The sequence below is a fragment of the Gouania willdenowi genome (assembly GCF_900634775.1).
Source record: "Gouania willdenowi chromosome 24 unlocalized genomic scaffold, fGouWil2.1 scaffold_320_arrow_ctg1, whole genome shotgun sequence".
Lineage (NCBI taxonomy): Eukaryota > Metazoa > Chordata > Actinopteri > Blenniiformes > Gobiesocidae > Gouania > Gouania willdenowi.
The window spans coordinates 3,398,426-3,417,015 of NW_021144848.1; the positions used below are offsets into that span (position 1 = coordinate 3,398,426).

Here is an 18,590-nt window from a genome sequence, read left to right on the forward strand (position 1 = left end):
GGCGGTTGTAGCCATCCCCCGATGAAAGGAAACCTTGAGGTGCCCTAGTATAGCGCCAGTGTCCGAAGGGCGTGATAAAGGTGGTCAGGTGACGATCGGACTCACGCAGGGATACACTATGGTAACCGTTCCAGGCATCAGTGACAGTCTTCCATTATTCACATTTAATGTATCTATTCCAGATGTGTAAAGTTTTTATTTACTCTTCTTGTTACTGTAACTAACTAGACTTTTCTACAGTGGAACAAATAAAACTGACTTTTATCTTCAAAGGTTTGCAGAGACTAAAGATGAAAGGAAAAAAACAAGGCATTTAAAATAACTTCTTCTTCTCTGACCTTATTTACATCATTAAAGCACAAAGTGTGGAGCAGACATTAATCTGTAGCAGTCAGTGAGGGTTCATCAGTCAGAGAACACTGCGCACACGCACACACACCTTCTGCTGTGTGTGTGTGTGTGTGTGTGTGTGTGCTTGTTCTCATCACATCTGAGGACGTTATGATGACACTCCTACACAACAAAGACATCATTCCAACCCTAGAGGTCAAATATGGATGGAACTTCACTAGGTTTTTAAATGTCGTATTAGTCATAACTCATAATAATGTGTCCATCTGTGTGTGTGTGTGTGTGTGTGTGTGTGTGTGTGTGTGTGTGTGTGTAAATAAAGGCCAAACATCAGCACTAATTACAGTGATAATCAACTGGCGGCGCTGCCACCTGCTCCGACACAAACACAGCTGCTCTGAGGACGGTTTCTAATAAAAGTAGGACACATCACTTCATCCTGCTTTGCTCTGCTACCTGATCAGTTATGTGAGCTCAGCACAAACATCATCATCATCAGCGATAAATCAAAGCATCTTTGACACTCATCATGTTGTAAATGTCATCCTAACGTACGACTCATCCGAAGTCTGACGAAAAGAATGAGTAGGTGAGAAATACCCGGTTGTATACTATATATTAAAGATGTTATTCCTTGTTTTAATCACAAATAAAATGGGTTAAAAGCCAGATTTTAAAAACCAGTGAAAATGGTTCAATGTTGCAGAGTGGACAAAAACAGACAGAAAAGGTGCTAAAAAGGGTTCAAAGTGTCAATATTAGAATAATTAGTTTATACTGGAAAAATAATGGGCATGACAAATGGTGAATGTGGTTAAATTGGCAAAAAAATAATCATGAAATCTGGTGAAAAGAGGTTAAAAGTGACAATATTTGGGTCAACATATGTATATATGTATATATATATACTGTATATATATATATATACCTTTGACATTAGGTGTAAAAGTGGTGGAAAGGGTTTATAAGTGCTGAATATGTCTGGAAAGTAGAAAACACATTGACATTTGACGGAGGAATGAGAGTAAAGTAGCAAAAAAAAAAAAGGAGCAAAAATATGGCAAGAAAAAGAATGAAAATAGGTTAAAATATGGTGAGTTTGGTGGAGTTGCAGAAAAAAGAGTAAAAATAAGCAAAAATTTGTTTAAATTGTTCAGAAAATATTCTAAGTTTCTTGAAGGCATCTGGTGACCCCCTCCCAGTGTCTCATGACCCTGAATGAGGTCCTGACCCCAAGGTTGAAAACTGAAATTACGAAGTGAAACTGACATGATTTACAAACATCCCAAAATCTTCATGTCGTGTATAAACTGTCGTGCAGTCCAAGCTGATCTCTCTCCCTCTCTTTTCGTCTCCATCGCTCATTTCTCCACCTCCGCTGCTATTTTTACATCCTGGTCTTTTCTTAATGAGCTGCAGCGAGAGGCTGTGGGTTTAGTCTAATTGGTTTTCTGCAGAACAGAGGAGAAGACGATCCCTCATGCATGGAGCAGGATCCTGTAGCCTGGGGGCCTCGCCTCAGATCCAGCATCATAGCCATGTGCTTTCACTAATTAACAGCGCTAACGATGCTAACAGCGCTAACAACGTCCCTACTTTAACCCGAGCGGATGGAGACGAGTCGTCACCAAACGTCCTCAGTCGTTCCTATCTATTGATTACCTTGTTAGGATTCATAATCAATGAAAATATAGCTTTTAATATTTATGGTGTGGGCGTCTGAGCCTTTTATTGTGTCAGTATAACCTTAGATTTATATTTTTTAATGGTAAAATGTAAGAAAACTTGATATGAAACATATTTTAATAATTATTAACTACATATGTGTAGAACTGTACATAGAACAGTAACATGGTTGAACAGTTTTTAAATGAATTACAAGTGACAATTTTTATAGAATTTTCATAACAATTACAAAGCCAATTATCTGAACAATTTATTTACGACAGCAACAGATTTTTAAAAATTACAATTCAAATTACATCACAATTGTAATTAATTACCAACTATGCAATTACAATTATAATTTAACCCAATCCTGGTATTCATGCATTTTTATTGATTTTATATACATTATTTTGTATTTGAATCCTATTTTATTACATCTTCATCCAATACAATATTTAATTGTTTGTCTTTTCAATGTATTTATTTATTATTTTTTGCATTTTCTCTGTAAATGTAGTTATTAAAATAGTGAAGGTTGTAGTGCAAAGCGACACATGAACTTCCTGTTAAAGTGTTCTACTGATCTACCACTAGGGGGGGAAATTCAAAAAATGCCTTGATTTTGGGCGTGACTCCTAGAGTAGTTAAAGACACGCCCAGTCACAGCAGCCCCGCCCCCACAGCGCTGCACAGTTAAATACCTAGACTAAAATGTGAAGAGTGGGAATAGAATCAATAAACTACATTAATTTTTACCTAATTATATGTAGATTCAGCAGAAAAACGTGGTTTTACACTTTAAGGACAAATATAAAACAATTCCGTTCAGTTTGTTCACATTTAAAGTGTTAAATGTTGTATTTTATGATTGAGTAAAGCTGCCTTAAAGGAGGTTTCCACTACTTTCTGCTTTTGTCGCTGCTCTATGTTCAGCCTAGATCATTACTGACAGATCTGCTTTAGTCCTCCTTTACTTTGTCTCGTCCAATTAGACTTTGTGTCTTTGTGTCCAGAGGAGCTGGTTCACACTGAGGAGAGACGAAGAGCAACCATGTGTGGACGCGATTTGGTTTGATCATCATCTCATTATAAAACTACAAAAAAACCAAACGTTCAGTCTGTCAGTGATTGTTAAACAAGTTAAACTTATTTTACTGAATCCAAACTTACTAATGCTCAACAACAATTAGTATAAAACCTTAATTCAGATACAGAGTAAAACCAACCTAAACACATTCAGTTCAGAGCAACATAAAGGAACAGTCATTCTGTATTAAAGGTGCAGTAGGTAACTGACATATTTGCTAAAACTGTCACTACGTAAAGACAGCATTACATGAAACCAGTCATCTGTAAAAAAAACACAAAAAAAACAGGTTCATTAAGTCCCGCCTACTGCTAACTGCCAGAATGCACCGCGACTGTATTTGATGAACTGACAGCTGTCGATCACAGCTCCGCCCCCATCCTCCTCAGCTGCTGACTAAAAAACTGCCGATACCTCCGTTAGCATCAACAGCGTACACGACAAAGACCACGAGTAAAAAGAAGAAGCAAAAAGAAAGAAAAGCTAAAAATAAAGAATTAGACAAAGCCAGAGACAAGTCGAGAATAACATCAGAGTGACTTTTCAGACGTGGAGGAAGGAATCAAAACGGACTTTTCTGTTTAATTAACTGTGCTTGATTTAACTTGTGTTTGATTTGTAACTGTTACACTAGTACTCAGTAGTGCATGTTACATTACTGTGATGTTGCAGTCGGGTTAGCTTGTTTCCAATACTAATGCTAACGTAACTGGCTGGTGTTGTATCATTAGAAAGTAGCAGACGATATGTTTATGAAGTGACGTGACAGTCTTATTCACCACAGCTTCAATTATTAAAAAAAACATCAAAGTAATTTACTAGTGTGTGCTGGGTTTTTTCAGAATACATATGGCTGTACATTACTTTTCATGTTGACATGATTTATACTTGGCTATTTTCATAATGTGAAACTGCAACATTTTCCACTGAAAATCACTGCGGCTTTATGATCTTATGCTGGGTGCAGATTGTTCAAACACAATCTCTAAGCCTGCTCTTTGAAACTTATAATAATGTTGCGTGCACGCCAGCCTCCACTGGGGGAGGGGCATTGGAGGCAGGACAGGAGAGCAGCGGAGTGGGAGGAGGAGGGATCTGACAATTGTACAAGTTTAATGCTAAGTCCTCTCTCTCCTCCAAGTTACCTACTGCACCTTTAATGTAGGAGGATTATGTTAAAATCACAGCAAATTACATCACGAGAAATTTGGGTTCAAAGTGTCAATACTAGAAGTTAAAAGTGTTGTAAAAAAAAGTAAGAACAATTAGTTTAAACTGGCAAATAATGCGCATGACAAATGGAGAATGTGGTTAAATTGGCAAAAATAATCATGAAATCTGGTGAAAAGAGGTTAAAAGTGACAAAAGTAACCCTAACCATAACCCATTAGGTGTAAAAGTGGTGAAAGGGTTTATAAGTGATGAAAATGTCTGAAAAGTGGAAAAAATGTGTAGAAAAATCATTGAAATGTGATGTAGAAGTGTCAGAAATGGGAGAAATGTAGCAAAAATACATTAAAAGTATAAAACAAATGTTAAGAAAAAGTGATGAAAATAGGTTAAAATATGGTGTATTTGCATAAAAAGGGTAAAAATGTGTAATTGTTGAATAATATTCTTAGTTTGAAGGCATCTGGCGACCCCCTCCCAGTGAACAAGTTGAGAATCGGACCATAAACCAGGGGCGTTGCCGACCTCGTAAAGCTGTGATTGGCCACGCCCCCTGTCAGTAAAGTAATATTTGTAACGCACTGAGGCCTGTGATTGGGTCCCTACTCAACCCCCTTCTGATCTCCTGCTTCACATTAATAATGCACCCTAACCCCCAGGAGAGCCTCGCTGCCCCGATGTTTCCTTTTCCATATTCAGGTCAGAGCAGCGTAAACAAAGGCACGTGAGGAAAAAAACACACAGAGTAACGTGTTTTCAAATCAGCTGGAAGTGTTTTCTTCACTGTGTGAATCATTAGGAGGAGGAAGTTATAAACAGGTGTAACCCGGGTGGAAAACCCTTTAATATTAATTAATTAATTAATTTCCTTTCCTTTATATAAAATACTACGTATTACGTCATTACGTCACACCGTCACGGGATGGCGTGTCCAACTCACTGTTTAAACACAGCTGTGGCTGAATGCCGGTAGGAGTGAGAGGGTCATGCGACGGAGATGTTTGCTGCAGGAGCCGAATACCGGAGCCATTGATTGTCCGAAACGGAGCCATTTACGGACTGAACCACAGAATTGGCCAGTTGATGGTGAGCTAGAGCCTAGTCTGGGCACTAAGCTGAAGATTCTGCCTGGACCGAACAAACTAACCCTCCACTGCTCTGGTCGGGCTGGTAGGAGGCTCTTTTGTGCAGCCGCTCTTTTCCTCGTTTTTTTCCCCCTTCACAACACAGTGAAGGGCCCACAAACCTCATACATTCCCCTCCGATACTTGGACTTTAACCTTCTATGGACTTGGAACTCTGGTTGGCATTTGATGGACTATGTGTATGGCACAATTATTGAATGTCCACTAACCCCAAGAAACTGTATATATATCGTATTTTTCTATGTATGGCCATGTGTATTGTCTATTGTTGTAAATGTCTAAATGTTGGTTTATTCAATTTAAGAATCACAATATAAGGTATCACCAAAAATCAGAACTGTGTTCAGTGTATTTACTCTCCGCTCCTTGAGTTAAATCTAGGCTTCTGACTCTAGCCCAAATAATAATAATTTCATCGCTACCTGTTTGTATAACCCTTAAGCCTTAATCTAAGATAGCGTACGTACATGTTACACAAAACAACAGGAAGTTATAAACAAAGCAGCAGGAAGTTCTAAACAGAGCAACAGGAAATTATAAACAGAGCAACAGTAAGTTATAAACAAAGCAGCAGGAAGTTCTAAACAGAACAACAGGAAATTATACACAGAGCAACAGGAAATTATAAACGGAGCAACAGGAAGTTATAAACCGAGCAACAGGAAGTTATCAACAGAGCAGCAGGAAGTATAAACGGAGCAGCAGGAAGCTATCAACGGAGCAGCAGGAAGTTATAAAGAGAGCAGCAGGAAATTTTAAACAGAGCAGCAGGAAGTTATAAACGGAGAAACAGGAAGTTATAAACAGAGCAACAGGAAGTTATAAACGGAGCAACAGGAAGTTATCAACGGAGCAACAGGAAGTTATCAACAGAGCCGCACGAAGTTTTAAACAGAGCAGCAGGAAGTTTTAAACAGAGCAGCAGGAAGTTTTAAACAGAGCAGCAGGAAGTTTTAAACGGAGCAGCAGGAAGTTTTAAACGAAGCAGCAGGAAGTTATAAATGGAGCAACAGGAAGTTATAAACAGAGAAACAGGAAGTTATAAACGGAGCGGCAGGAAGTTATAAACGGAGCAGCAGGAAGTAATCAACAGAGCAGCAGGAAGTTAGAAACGGAGCAGCAGGAAGTTATAAACAGAGCAGCAGGAAGTTATAAACGAAGCAGCAGGAAGTTATAAATGGAGCAACAGGAAGTTATAAACCAGGCAACAGGGAGTTATAAACCAGGCAACAGGAAATTATAAACCGAGCAGCAGGAAGTTTTTGTGTTATTTTTGCATATTTATCTGTTATTCTTAACATTTTGTGTTTGTGCGTTGGTTTTTTAGTCCTTTTGTGTATTTCAGTTGATAATTTGTGTATTTTTCTGTCATTGTGTGTATATTTGTAGTGAAATCCAGGTTATAAGTCACACACTGAATGTTATTCTGCTTGATACTCATTAATCAATTAACAATCAGCCAATCAGAGCAGGGCTGGGGGCGTGGCCTTCCTCACTGCTGCACGGCTGCGTATCATCAGCCTCAGTCCAAATGCATTGTGGGTAATAGTTGTGTAAACAGGGAGACGTTGTGTTAACGCTCTAAGTTACGAGCGACACACTCGCCGCTAACCATGAACGTGTAAACCGAAACTCTCCACTCGTCCTTCCTGATCGATTAACGTCCTCAGGACAGGAAGTGGTTTATAAAGTGTGTAGCTGTGTGTGTGTGTGCGTATGTAGCTGTGTGTGTGTGCATGCGTATGTAGCTGTGTGTGTAGCTGTGTGTGTGTGTGCGTATGTAGCTGTGTGTGTAGCCGTGTGTGTAGCTGTGTGTGTGCGTATGTAGCTGTGTGTGTAGCTGTGTGTGTGTGTGTGTGTGCAGCTGTGTGTAGCCATGTGTGTAGCTGTGTGTGTAGCCGTGTGTGTGTGCGCGTGTGTGCGTGTGTGTAGCTGTGTGTGTGCGTATGCAGCTGTGTGTGTAGCAGTGTGTGTAGCAGTGTGTGTAGCAGTGTGTGTAGCAGTGTGTGTGTGTGTGTGTGCGCGTGTGTGCGCGTGTAGCTGTGTGGACTGAGTGCCACACGATCATTACAGAGAAGAGATCGATTCAACACAACGCTAGAGGCTGGAGCTCAGACACACACACACACACACACACACACACACACACACACACACACACACACACACACACACAGATACACACACACACACACGCACACACACACTAAATTAGTGTTTTTCAACCTTGGGGTCAGGACCCAAAAATTCAAACAGATTTTTAAAAATGTTATTCTTTTTTTAATTAAAACCACACTTTTACTTTCTGAAACACAATCTAGTTCTAGTGAACAACTTGTGCAAGAAAGAGTTTATCTCTTTGGAGCCTTCGCTACCACCTCAATGTAGAGGCTAGCACAGACAGCTAGCACAGACAGCTAGCACAGACAGCTAGCACAGACAGCTAGCACAGACAGCCAGCACAGACAGCCAACACAGACAGCCAACACAGACAGCCAACACAGACAGCCAACACAGACAGCTAACACAGACAGCTAACACAGACAGCTAACACAGACAGATGGGTTGCTGGAAGTGTTATTTTATTCTGTAAATAAATAAAAAACACAAGCAGTGGCTGAAATAAACTGTCATATATTTTACATAATTTTAAAAGACTGTTTTAAAAAACAGCAACAGGTTAAATTTATTCAGTTTTATTTATTTTGCAGAAATGCTGTACTTGAATTAACTTAACAGTAGCATAACTTAGCAACTGCATTGTTTCACCCCATGGAATTAAATATAGAGGGTCCAGCTCTTATATAACAATAAGTTATATAATAATATAATATATATCTTATAGTGGGGTCTCCTAACCCTCTAATCCTGGGAGAACCACAGCTGAACATCTGGCCTGGCATCATAGTCTCCATGAGGTCCTCCACAGTATCAGTGTGAACACTGGCCCTCGCTCTGTCACTCCAGACCCCTGTCCTAGGTCTATAAACACGCCATTCTGCTTGGTGCGCTCAGTGGGAGGAGCTTAAGTAGAGTAGTCAATTATGTCCAAATGAGTGTGTGTTTGAAGGTTGTATGTACAGAGGTGTACATACTGTACTCTGTAGTGTTATAAAGGCTTTATTTGTGGGTGTAAAATAAAATAGTGTGTGTGATTTATCTGGTTTAATTCTATGGAACATGAATATGATAAATGAGTTTGTTTCTTTAACTCATTTTTATATGTTTATATGTTTTTTGGAGTCATTTTGTGCATTTTTGTATCTTTTTGTCACAGGTTGTTGAGAGATTAAAAAAAATACCTGGAAGTATCACGAAAAATAAAGGTTTTACAAAACCAAAGTATCAACTCGCACGCACGCGCACACACACACACACACACACACACACACACACACACACACACACACACACACACACACACACACACACACACACACACACACACACACACACACACACACACACACACACACACACACACACACACACACACACACACACACACACACACACACACACACACACACACCAGCCGTGTGTGTGTGTTTCAGCACAGCCACCACCCCAGAGGAAGTGGAGTCCACTACTTCCTACTCTTCAGTGATTGGTCTTCAGCTGAATAAACATCATTCATTGGCTGATCACATTAAATGAGATCAACTGAAATCTGAAATTAATCCACCCTGAAAACAACATTTTCATGCCTGAATCTACACAGACTGGATTAAAGATGCTAATAGGAGTAAATGATATGTTTGTTACCGTGATCACACAACAATCACACTTTATTATCCACTGATTGGCCTGAAGAGACTGAGCCACGCCCTTTTAACCTTTGAACCTGCTCATAGAGCACTGTTACGTGCTAAGCTACACTAAACATGTGGGACTAGTTGCTACATGCTAAGCTAACCATGACTGCTCTCTGTATAAAGTTCCTTCACTCTGAGAGGAAGAACATTTACCACCTGTAACACTTGAAATATTAATATTCAAGTTTTCTTTTCCCTCACCTTTAAGATTAACAACATGTCTGTAAGAAATATGAAACAGACGCTGCACAGACTGAAAGAGAACGCTCTGAAACATGTAGAGAAGACGTTTTCATTCCAGTTAAACAGCTGCATGTTAACATTCCTTCATGGATGGTTTCATTCATGTTTGTACATCTAGGAACAGATCTATTCTATATAGGTCTGTGACAGAGGACAGTGGTTGTGCTGTGTCAGCATTACTCTGGGTCTGTTTCCTGCAGTGAGTGAATGAGCTGCTGAGGCAGAACGTAGACTTCAGGTTATTCTGTAGAAATCCCTCAATCAGCAGCTCAATGATTAAAAAGCGACAGAACGACACGGCGGCGCTAGCTCCAGCGCGTGCTAACTCGTGTTTGCCTGCTCGCCTGTTTCAGCACGCTCCATCAGAGCTGATGAACGCCACAGTGTGTGTGTGTGTGTGTGTGTGTGCGCGCTGGTTTTCCATGACACACCTACAAAATGAGGAAAACACACATCTTCTTACGCATCCTACAGTGTTCTATACCTTCCAGAATAAAAGTCACGAATGTACCAAACAAGATTAATATAAACAGGATGAATAAATTCAACTACTGTTATTAATTTAAATTCTAAATGAATTAGAGCAGGACCATCTATAAGGGGGAATAAAGGAGAGATTTTTGGGGTCCATCCATAAAGTCAGTAAAATGATGGTCTATTGTTCTATGAATCTGTGATAACCACATTTATTTATTCATCTGAATAATATCCACTGTTATCCAGGAACGTTTATTATTATTATTATATAGATGGAAATCATGGTTTTAATCACTGATAAAATGGTTCAAAGTGACCAAAAATGGTGGAAAAGGAGGTGAAATGGGATTTTAAAAACCACAGAATGTTATAAATTAAAGTGGGTAAAAACATACAGAAAAAGTGATAAAAATGTTTTTAACTGTCAATATTGGACCAATTAGTTTAAAATGGCATGACAAATGGTGAATGTGGTTAAATTGGAAAAGATAATCATGAAATATAATGAAAAGAGGTTAAAAGTGTTAATAATAGGTCAGTATATGTGACATTAGGTTTAAAGTGGTGTAAAGTGTTTATAAGTGCTGAACATGTCTGGAAAGTAGAAAAATGTGCAGAAAATTGAATAAAATTTGTGTCAAAAATGGGAGAAATGGAGCAAAAATATGGCAAGAAAAAGTGATGAAAATATGTTAAAATATGGTGAGTTTGATGTAGTTGCAGAAAAAGTGTAAATTGTCCCGTAAAAACATGCGAGACATTTCTGTGTCTTTAAAAAACACAGAAATGTGGCGTTAAAATCAGACTCGATGGAAACATGATGTCCAAATAATATATATTATTAATAATAATTAGAATGAATAAAACAATGTAGGAGGTTACACAGCGGTGAAACCTGACAGATTAAAGCGTCCAATCAGAGCGCAGGCTGGTGTTTGTTTGGAGCTGTGAGGCGTTCACTGACCTCCTGTCTCTGCGTTAATTATTCATCCAATGAGGTTAATTAGCATCTTGGTTTGATGCTGATCGTGCACTCATTCATTGGCTGTGTGTGTGTGTGTGTGTGTGTGAGATCAATAACTCAGCCAATCAATGATGTCACTCATTGATCACAGAAACCACAGAGCTGCACGTCAACGTCTCATCTATTATTCCAACATCTGTTTTAGACGCTCTCACTCTGATCAATTAACAATAAATAGATTAGAAAAGACGAGTAGAGTAGAGTAGAGTAGAGTAGAGTAGAGATGAGTAGAGTAGAGTAGAGTAGAGTAGAGTAGAGTAGAGTAGAGTAGAGTAGAGATGAGTAGAGTAGAGTAGAGTAGAGTAGAGATGAGTAGAGTAGAGTAGAGTCAGCAACGACTAGAGAAGAATATTAATAAAAACTTGAAAATTAAACTTTGTCTTTGGGACAAACACTGAATAATCAACATCCAATCAGATCATTCCATAATGCAGGTCCCGCCCCCACGTTCCACATGAAGAGCCTGATTGGATGAATTCTACATCTGTGCACATTCGCCTCCCACTGAGACATCAAAGAGGAGGACGAGCAACACCCAGCAACTCCATAGAGAAATGAAAAAAAGCAACAGCAAAGAGCAACTTCACAGAGCAATGCAACAGATCTATATTTCTACATCTGTGACAGAGGAATGAACAGATCTATTGTGTGTAGATCAGGCATGACGGTGTGAGATCATGTAGACGTGGTAAAGCTCTGATCTGATCCACTTGTACTCTACGATTGTTCGCAGGAGTGAAGGGAACTCTGGTGGTAAAGCAGCTTAACGTCACTGTCACACAAGCTCAGAATACCCACAATGCACCAGGAGGATTTAACCAACACACACGCGCACACAGAACACAAAACAACCTGTGAAGCCAGACTGTAATTATATTACTATACTGGTTTATTCTGGTTCTACTGGTTTATTCTGGTTTATTCTGGTTCTACTGGTTTATTCTGGTTTATTCTGGTTTATTCTGGTTCTACTGGTTTATTCTGGTTTATTCTGGTTCTACTGGTTTATTCTGGTTTATTCTGGTTCTACTGGTTTATTCTGGTTTATTCTGGTTTATTCTGGTTTATTCTGGTTTATTCTAGTTCTACTGGTTTATTCTGGTTCTACTGGTTTATTCTGGTTTATTCTGGTTCATTCTGGTTTATTCTGGTTTATTCTGGTTTATTCTGGTTTATTCTAGTTCTACTGGTTTATTCTGGTTCCTAATAGTTTATAATGGTTTACACTGGTATTCCTCAGTAAATCTGATTGTGATGAAGGTTGATAAGTTTGTGATGACAGTGTTTGTGATGATGAGGATGATAAACAGCACCCAGCTGTGTTCAGCTCTAACGTTATAGATGTGTAGGTTATAGATCAGCATCAGTTCTTTATAGATGTGTAGGTTGTAGATCAGCATTAGTTCAATATGTGAAGAAGACGCAGTGATTAGTTTGTGGTGATGATGAAGAAGAGTTGGTGACAGCAGAGTGAAAACACTGATTAATGTTCATCTGTTATGACACACACACACACACACACACACATGCACGCACACAGTATGACAGCGTCATAGCGTGCACGCCCCTGACGTGCACACACTGCAGCGTTCTCGCTCTGACTAAAAAAAGACGCTGACGTTCCATCAACACATTTTGTCTGCTGCACGGCTTTGATTTCATTTACAGATATGAGAGATCAAAGGAACACACACACACCTTTATTTTTTATGTTTGTGTCTATTTTGTCCTTTCGTGTTTTTAATTTGTTTTTTTACATCTTTATTTTGTCTTTCTTGCTGATTTGTGTCCTTTTGTGTCTTTATTATTGTCTATATTTTTATCGTTTTGTGTGTTTTTTATTATTTTTGTAATGTTGTTTCATGTGATTTCAGTAATTGTGTAGTTTTATTATCATGTGCTATGGGGTGAAAGCTCACAGCTGTCAGAGCGCGAGAACCAGTGAGGAAGCAGCGACCTGTGAGGGGTCAGACCAGGCTGCAGGCTGAACACACACGCACGCGCACGCACACGCACACACACACGCGCACGCACACGCACACACGCACGCACACAGTGCTGCTGTTCCACGAGTGTCATGGACCTTTTATCTGTGTGGGTGGGTGAGCAGCAGCTCCTTATCTCTCTCTCTCTGAGAGGATTTTCTATTTTGGTTTAATTTAATTTGGGGAAAGTCTGTAATTTTTGTGTTTCTGTGAAAACGCTCTCTACTCTAATCCTGATTTGTTTCAGCTGCTGTCTCTATGTGTGTGTGTGTGTGTGTGTGTGTGTGTGTGTGTGTGTGTGTGTGTGTGTGTGTGTGTGATAATGAGACTGAGCCCAGCAGACGTTTGGAGGCTCATCCCACACATGAGCTTCACTACTAAACCTTCACAACGGATAGAAACACACACTATATAAAAATATTAATATATTATTATTAATATGGGACTTTTCCACGTTAATTGCAATTAATTAATTACAGAAAAATGACGCACTCAAAAAACGTATTGGTTAATCGCGTTTTGTTTTTTTTTCACACCAAACAGTGTGGAACCTTTCTCATCTCACTAGTTCCTGGTAAACCTATAATATTGATACATAGAGCACAACACAATAAACAGGAGAACCAGAGGAGAAGTCGTTGCTGTGCTTCGTGGGCGTTAATTTAGTTTAAATAAAAACACTGGATGGAAAAATAAAGCTCAGTTGTGTGAAAATTGTTAGAGAAAGAGTTTGTGGATCAGTGGAGCTCTGTTAGCCTCAGCTAGCATGTAGCAGCTAACACCTCAATGCTAACATGTAGTAGCTAACACCTCAATGCTAACATGTAGTAGCTAACACCTCAATGCAATCATGTGGTAGCAAACACCTCAATGCTAACATGTAACAGCTAACACCTCAATGCAAACATGTAGCAGCTAACACCTCAATGCTAACATGTGGTAGCTAACACCTCAATGCTAACATGTAACAGCTAACACCTCAATGCAAACATGTAGCAGCTAACACCTCAATGCTAACATGTGGTAGCTAACACCTCAATGCTAACATGTAGCAGCTAACACCTCAATGCTAACATGTAGCAGCTAACACCTCAATGCTAACATGTAGCAGCTAACACCTCAATGCTAGCATGTAGCAGCTAACACCTCAATGCTAACATGTAGCAGCTAACACCACAATGCTAACATGTAGCAGCGAGCACCTCAATGCTAACATGTAACAACTAGCACCTCAATGCTAACATGTAGCAGCTAACACCTCAATGCTAACATGTAGCAGCTAGCATCTCAATGCTAACATGTAACAGCTATCACCTCAATGCTAACATGTATCAGCTAACACCTCAATGCTAAAATGTAGCAGCTAGCAGGGACAATGGTCCTAGTGGAGCAGACAGTGTCTCCAATCCACACTGACACCCAGACAGGGTTCAGAACCAATAATAAATCCATGAGTGACAAATGAACAAAGTCAGTGATAAATGATTGTAGTGACAGTCAGATACTATGAAAGATTTAAACTGGAAAACGTTGCTTCTTGAGTCAATCATTGTTAAGCCATTAATTTAGATTAATTAATTACAAAGTCTCTAATTAATTTTAAATACAGATTTTTTTTTAAAGGGGAGGTTTATGTAAAATCGACTTTTTCAAGATGTATATCATGTTACTATGTCATTCCCTCATTAACTCATTCAGTTCCAGCCGTTTTCAGATTTTCTACCCCCTCAGTACCAACTGTTTTTTGAGCATTTTGACTGATTTTAAAAACCCACAGAATATTCTCTACTATGACTATCTGAAATCTGACGCCAGATTCTGAAAGACTGAAGTCTCTACTTTCATCAAAAAAATTTGTTTCTGGCTCGTTTTGTTCTTTTGTAATCAGCCGTTGAATAGAGCAAGTTTTACACAAATCTTCAGGTTCAGAGCAAAAAGTTGAGAAAACAGCCTTTTTCTCAAAAAAACCCTTTTCATGATAAAATTATTATTTATCTATCTGGTTCAGAATTGAATGGATTTCTTACTGTATTTTGGCGTTCCTCCAACTTTCTCTCCCGTCAGTCTGCATCCACAACTTCCTCTTCCTCCCTGACATACAGAGTGTCACTGTGTTCCCCATTCTTTTTTTATGGTTTTATCTCACCATCGCCACATTATCCATGAGTTCCACACATGCTCTGGTCAAGTGTGCGCTGCTGGGAACGTCAACTCTCGTACATAGCGCCATTTTCTGTCTCAAACTCCTTTCCTCCTCTCCCTCTGAGCTCTGCTGAGCATGGATGATCTCTCATCCAAAGGTGCTGCTACCTCCAACATGTCACCTATTATTTTGCTATCTGGCTGACAGGCTGGTGGTATTTTGTACCCCCCTCCCCCCTCCTCCTCCCGACACGCAGGGATAACCCGTTAGCCCGGTTAGTTGATGGTTTTATCTCACCATCTCAACATTATCAATAATCCACTCAGGTCCATACATGTTCTATGGTAGCATGTGGAGCTGTGAGCTGCTGGATACGTCACAATATCACTCTGTAGCGCCATAATCTCACTCGTTCCTGCTTCTTCCTCCTTTGCTGGGTAGCATCAGTGGCTAATCTCTCATCTAAAGGTGCACTGCTGCCATCTTCAGGGCACAGTTGGTCACTACAACACCCCACAGCTTAGATATTGATGAGGAACCTCTGCCAGGGTGTTTTCTAGTAATCCCCGTGAAAAAACGCAAATGATGAGTTATCTCGTCAATGGCACTGAGTGAGTTAAAAACATGCCTGGAGTGTTGCCTTGATTTATTCATGTGTGTTTGAGTAAACTTTAAAAACTCTGACAGCATCCATTTTAGATGTAAATACGCCTGAGTCCTCCTAGGAACGCCCCCATCTCCTGGGAACGCCCCCACCTCCTAGAGACGCCTCAGACTTTTCATCACCAGCCGAGTTACCGCCCACCGCTCCACAGTCGAGCCCCTCCCCTTCTAATGTTATCTTCCTTTGTTCAGCCTTAAGCACCCGCCTCCACAGATTTAGCTTGTCATTTATTTTTTTTAAATACTTTTGTAAGAAACCCATGGCTTACGTTGTCTGTACTCATTAATGTACGCATTAAAATAAAAAAATAAAATAAAACTAGTACACCTCCCCCGCTTCCAGCTCTGTCAAAACAGCTGTAGTCACAACAAACAGCTGATAGATAGCTGTGTGTTGATTGGTTTACTCTGCTCATCGTAGCTACATGCCTTTAGTTTTTAGAAATACCTTCAGCTAGAAAATGTATTTTTGGATGTGACGAAAACAACCCTCTTTAGGATGAAACAATAGGTCAACAATGGTTGGAGTTTTTCTTTGGACGCATCCCTCGTCCTAAAAACATCTGCTATGTTTGTTCCAGACACTTTTCAGATGACTGCTTTAAAACAAGAGCTTATTATGAGTGGATTCATAAATACACTGACATAATGCCATTCCTATTCTGGACTATAGCGCCAGCAGCAGCACGGGTAAGCGGCCGTGTGAGTGTGTGTGTCTGTGTGTCCCTGTAGTTGCGTATGTGTGTATGTGCGTGTGTGCGTGGTTGCGTGTGTGTGCGAGTACCCGTAATTGTGTGCATGCGTGCACGTGTTAACAGGTTAACACATTAGCAGACGCTATAATGTGCATACACATTAAAGTGTACGCCCACATACAGATATAGTGATCAGGTGACCTTCACTATGTAGCACCGTCTACGTGACATGTAAACAGAAAAAAATATTAGGCGCTTACACGTTACAAGGTATGTAAGTGTGTGTGTGAGTTTATAACAGACCACCATTTAGTCTGGTTACAGTCTGTGTCACTACACCCGTCCATAGAGTGGTAGTGACTGTAGTGTTACGTTCTGAGTCAGATCATTGCTGTGATTGGTCAGGATACAACACACACACACACACACACACACATACATACACACACAATTCACCCCAATAGTGTGCGTGCGTGTACCTGTAGTTGCGTGTGTCTCTCAGAGCTCTGTTGTGTGTGTGTGTGTGTGTGTGTGTGTGTGTGTGTGTGTGTGTGTGTGTGTGTGTGTGTGTGTGTGTGTAGTTGCGTGTGTCTCTCAGAGCTCTGTTGTGTGTGTGTGTGTGTGTACCTGTAGTTGTGTGTGTCTCTCAGAGCTCTGTTGTGTGTGTGTGTGTGTGTGTGTGTGTACCTGTAGTTGTGTGTGTCTCTCAGAGCTCTGTTGTGTGTGTGTGTGTGTGTGTGTGTGTGTGTGTGTGTGTGTGTGTGTACCTGTAGTTGCGTGTGTCTCTCAGAGCTCTGTTGTGTGTGTGTGTGTGTGTGTGTGTACCTGTAGTTGCGTGTGTCTCTCAGAGCTCTGTTGTGTGTGTGTGTGTGTGTGTACCTGTAGTTGCGTGTGTCTCTCAGAGCTCTGTTGTGTGTGTGTGTACCTGTAGTTGCGTGTGTCTCTCAGAGCTCTGTTGTGTGTGTGTGTGTGTGTGTGTGTGTGTGTGTGTGTGTGTGTGTGTGTGTGTGTGTGTGTGTGTACCTGTAGTTGCGTGTGTCTCTCAGAGCTCTGTTGCTGGGGATGCGTTCACTCTCCCTCTGGTTAAAGGCGTACAGCGTGTACGGGTCGTCACCAGGTTTCCATCGCCGAGCGTTTAAATAACCACGTTCATCAAATCCTTCCAACATGTCCTCCCACTCTGACTCAGAGATCTATGATAGAAAACAGGAACAGATCAGTTTTCAATATGTCTGTGATGTGACAGAGGACAGGAACAGATCTAGGCTCCTAATAGTCCCTCCTATCTCCTTTCCTATCCACTTTTCCTTAACCTGGAAGTGCTTAAGTGGTGGCCATGATAAAAAGCATTCAAATTTTCTTTAAGCTAAGGAAAAGAGGTTCAATGCTTCCTTTATAACCTCCTTTAGCCTAGGACACACAGATACATCCTTTACCAAAGGAGACGAGATAATGCTGACCCACAATTCATTGCGCCAACATTTAAAGGGACACGCACACCTGTGCGCTCACGGAAGCTCACAATAAACAACAAGTAACGGAGATGAACTACCAAAGCAATAACATGCCTTGAACAATTTTAAATAAATAATGTAAAACCCATATATTATTATATGTAGACATATTATCAGATTATAACTGACATAAAACAGACACTCTGTGGTTCTAGAAAAATGGATCATTTTTATTTACATAATGTTTTATTAATCATAATTAATATTAGTGAGTAGAAGGTGAATGTGATCAACCATTCAATGTGACATTCTTTTAGTTTACCTTTAGTTCCTTGTAGCCATGGTAACCTCTTCTCTTTTGATTTACATTCATACCTGTGATTTATGACATTATATCAGTGGAAAGTGTTAGAAATGAACTTTTAGTTTATTTTAGGACATTTGTAGTTTTATCACCATGACAGACGTCACTAACCTTATTATTATTATTATTATTATAGACTAGTACAGTGCCTGTCGGAAGTATGTATTCATATAGTGGGAGGAGCTTAAGTAGAGTTGTCAATTATTGCCAAATGAGAATGTGTTTGAAGGTTGTTTGTACATAAAGGTGTACATACTGTACTCTGTAGTGTTATAAAGGCTTTATTTGTGGGTGCAAAGTAAAATA

The 18,590-nt window shown here is 39.9% G+C and overlaps 1 protein-coding gene across 1 annotated transcript in view; it reads right to left on the reverse strand.

Annotated features, from left to right (window-relative positions):
- Positions 1 to 18,590, reverse strand: part of LOC114458288 (polypeptide N-acetylgalactosaminyltransferase 14-like) — a 78,258-nt gene that overhangs the window by 55,363 nt on the left and 4,305 nt on the right. Inside the window, 1 exon segment of the mRNA XM_028440684.1 lies at positions 17,490 to 17,659. Coding sequence (XP_028296485.1) covers positions 17,490 to 17,659 — 170 coding nt within the window.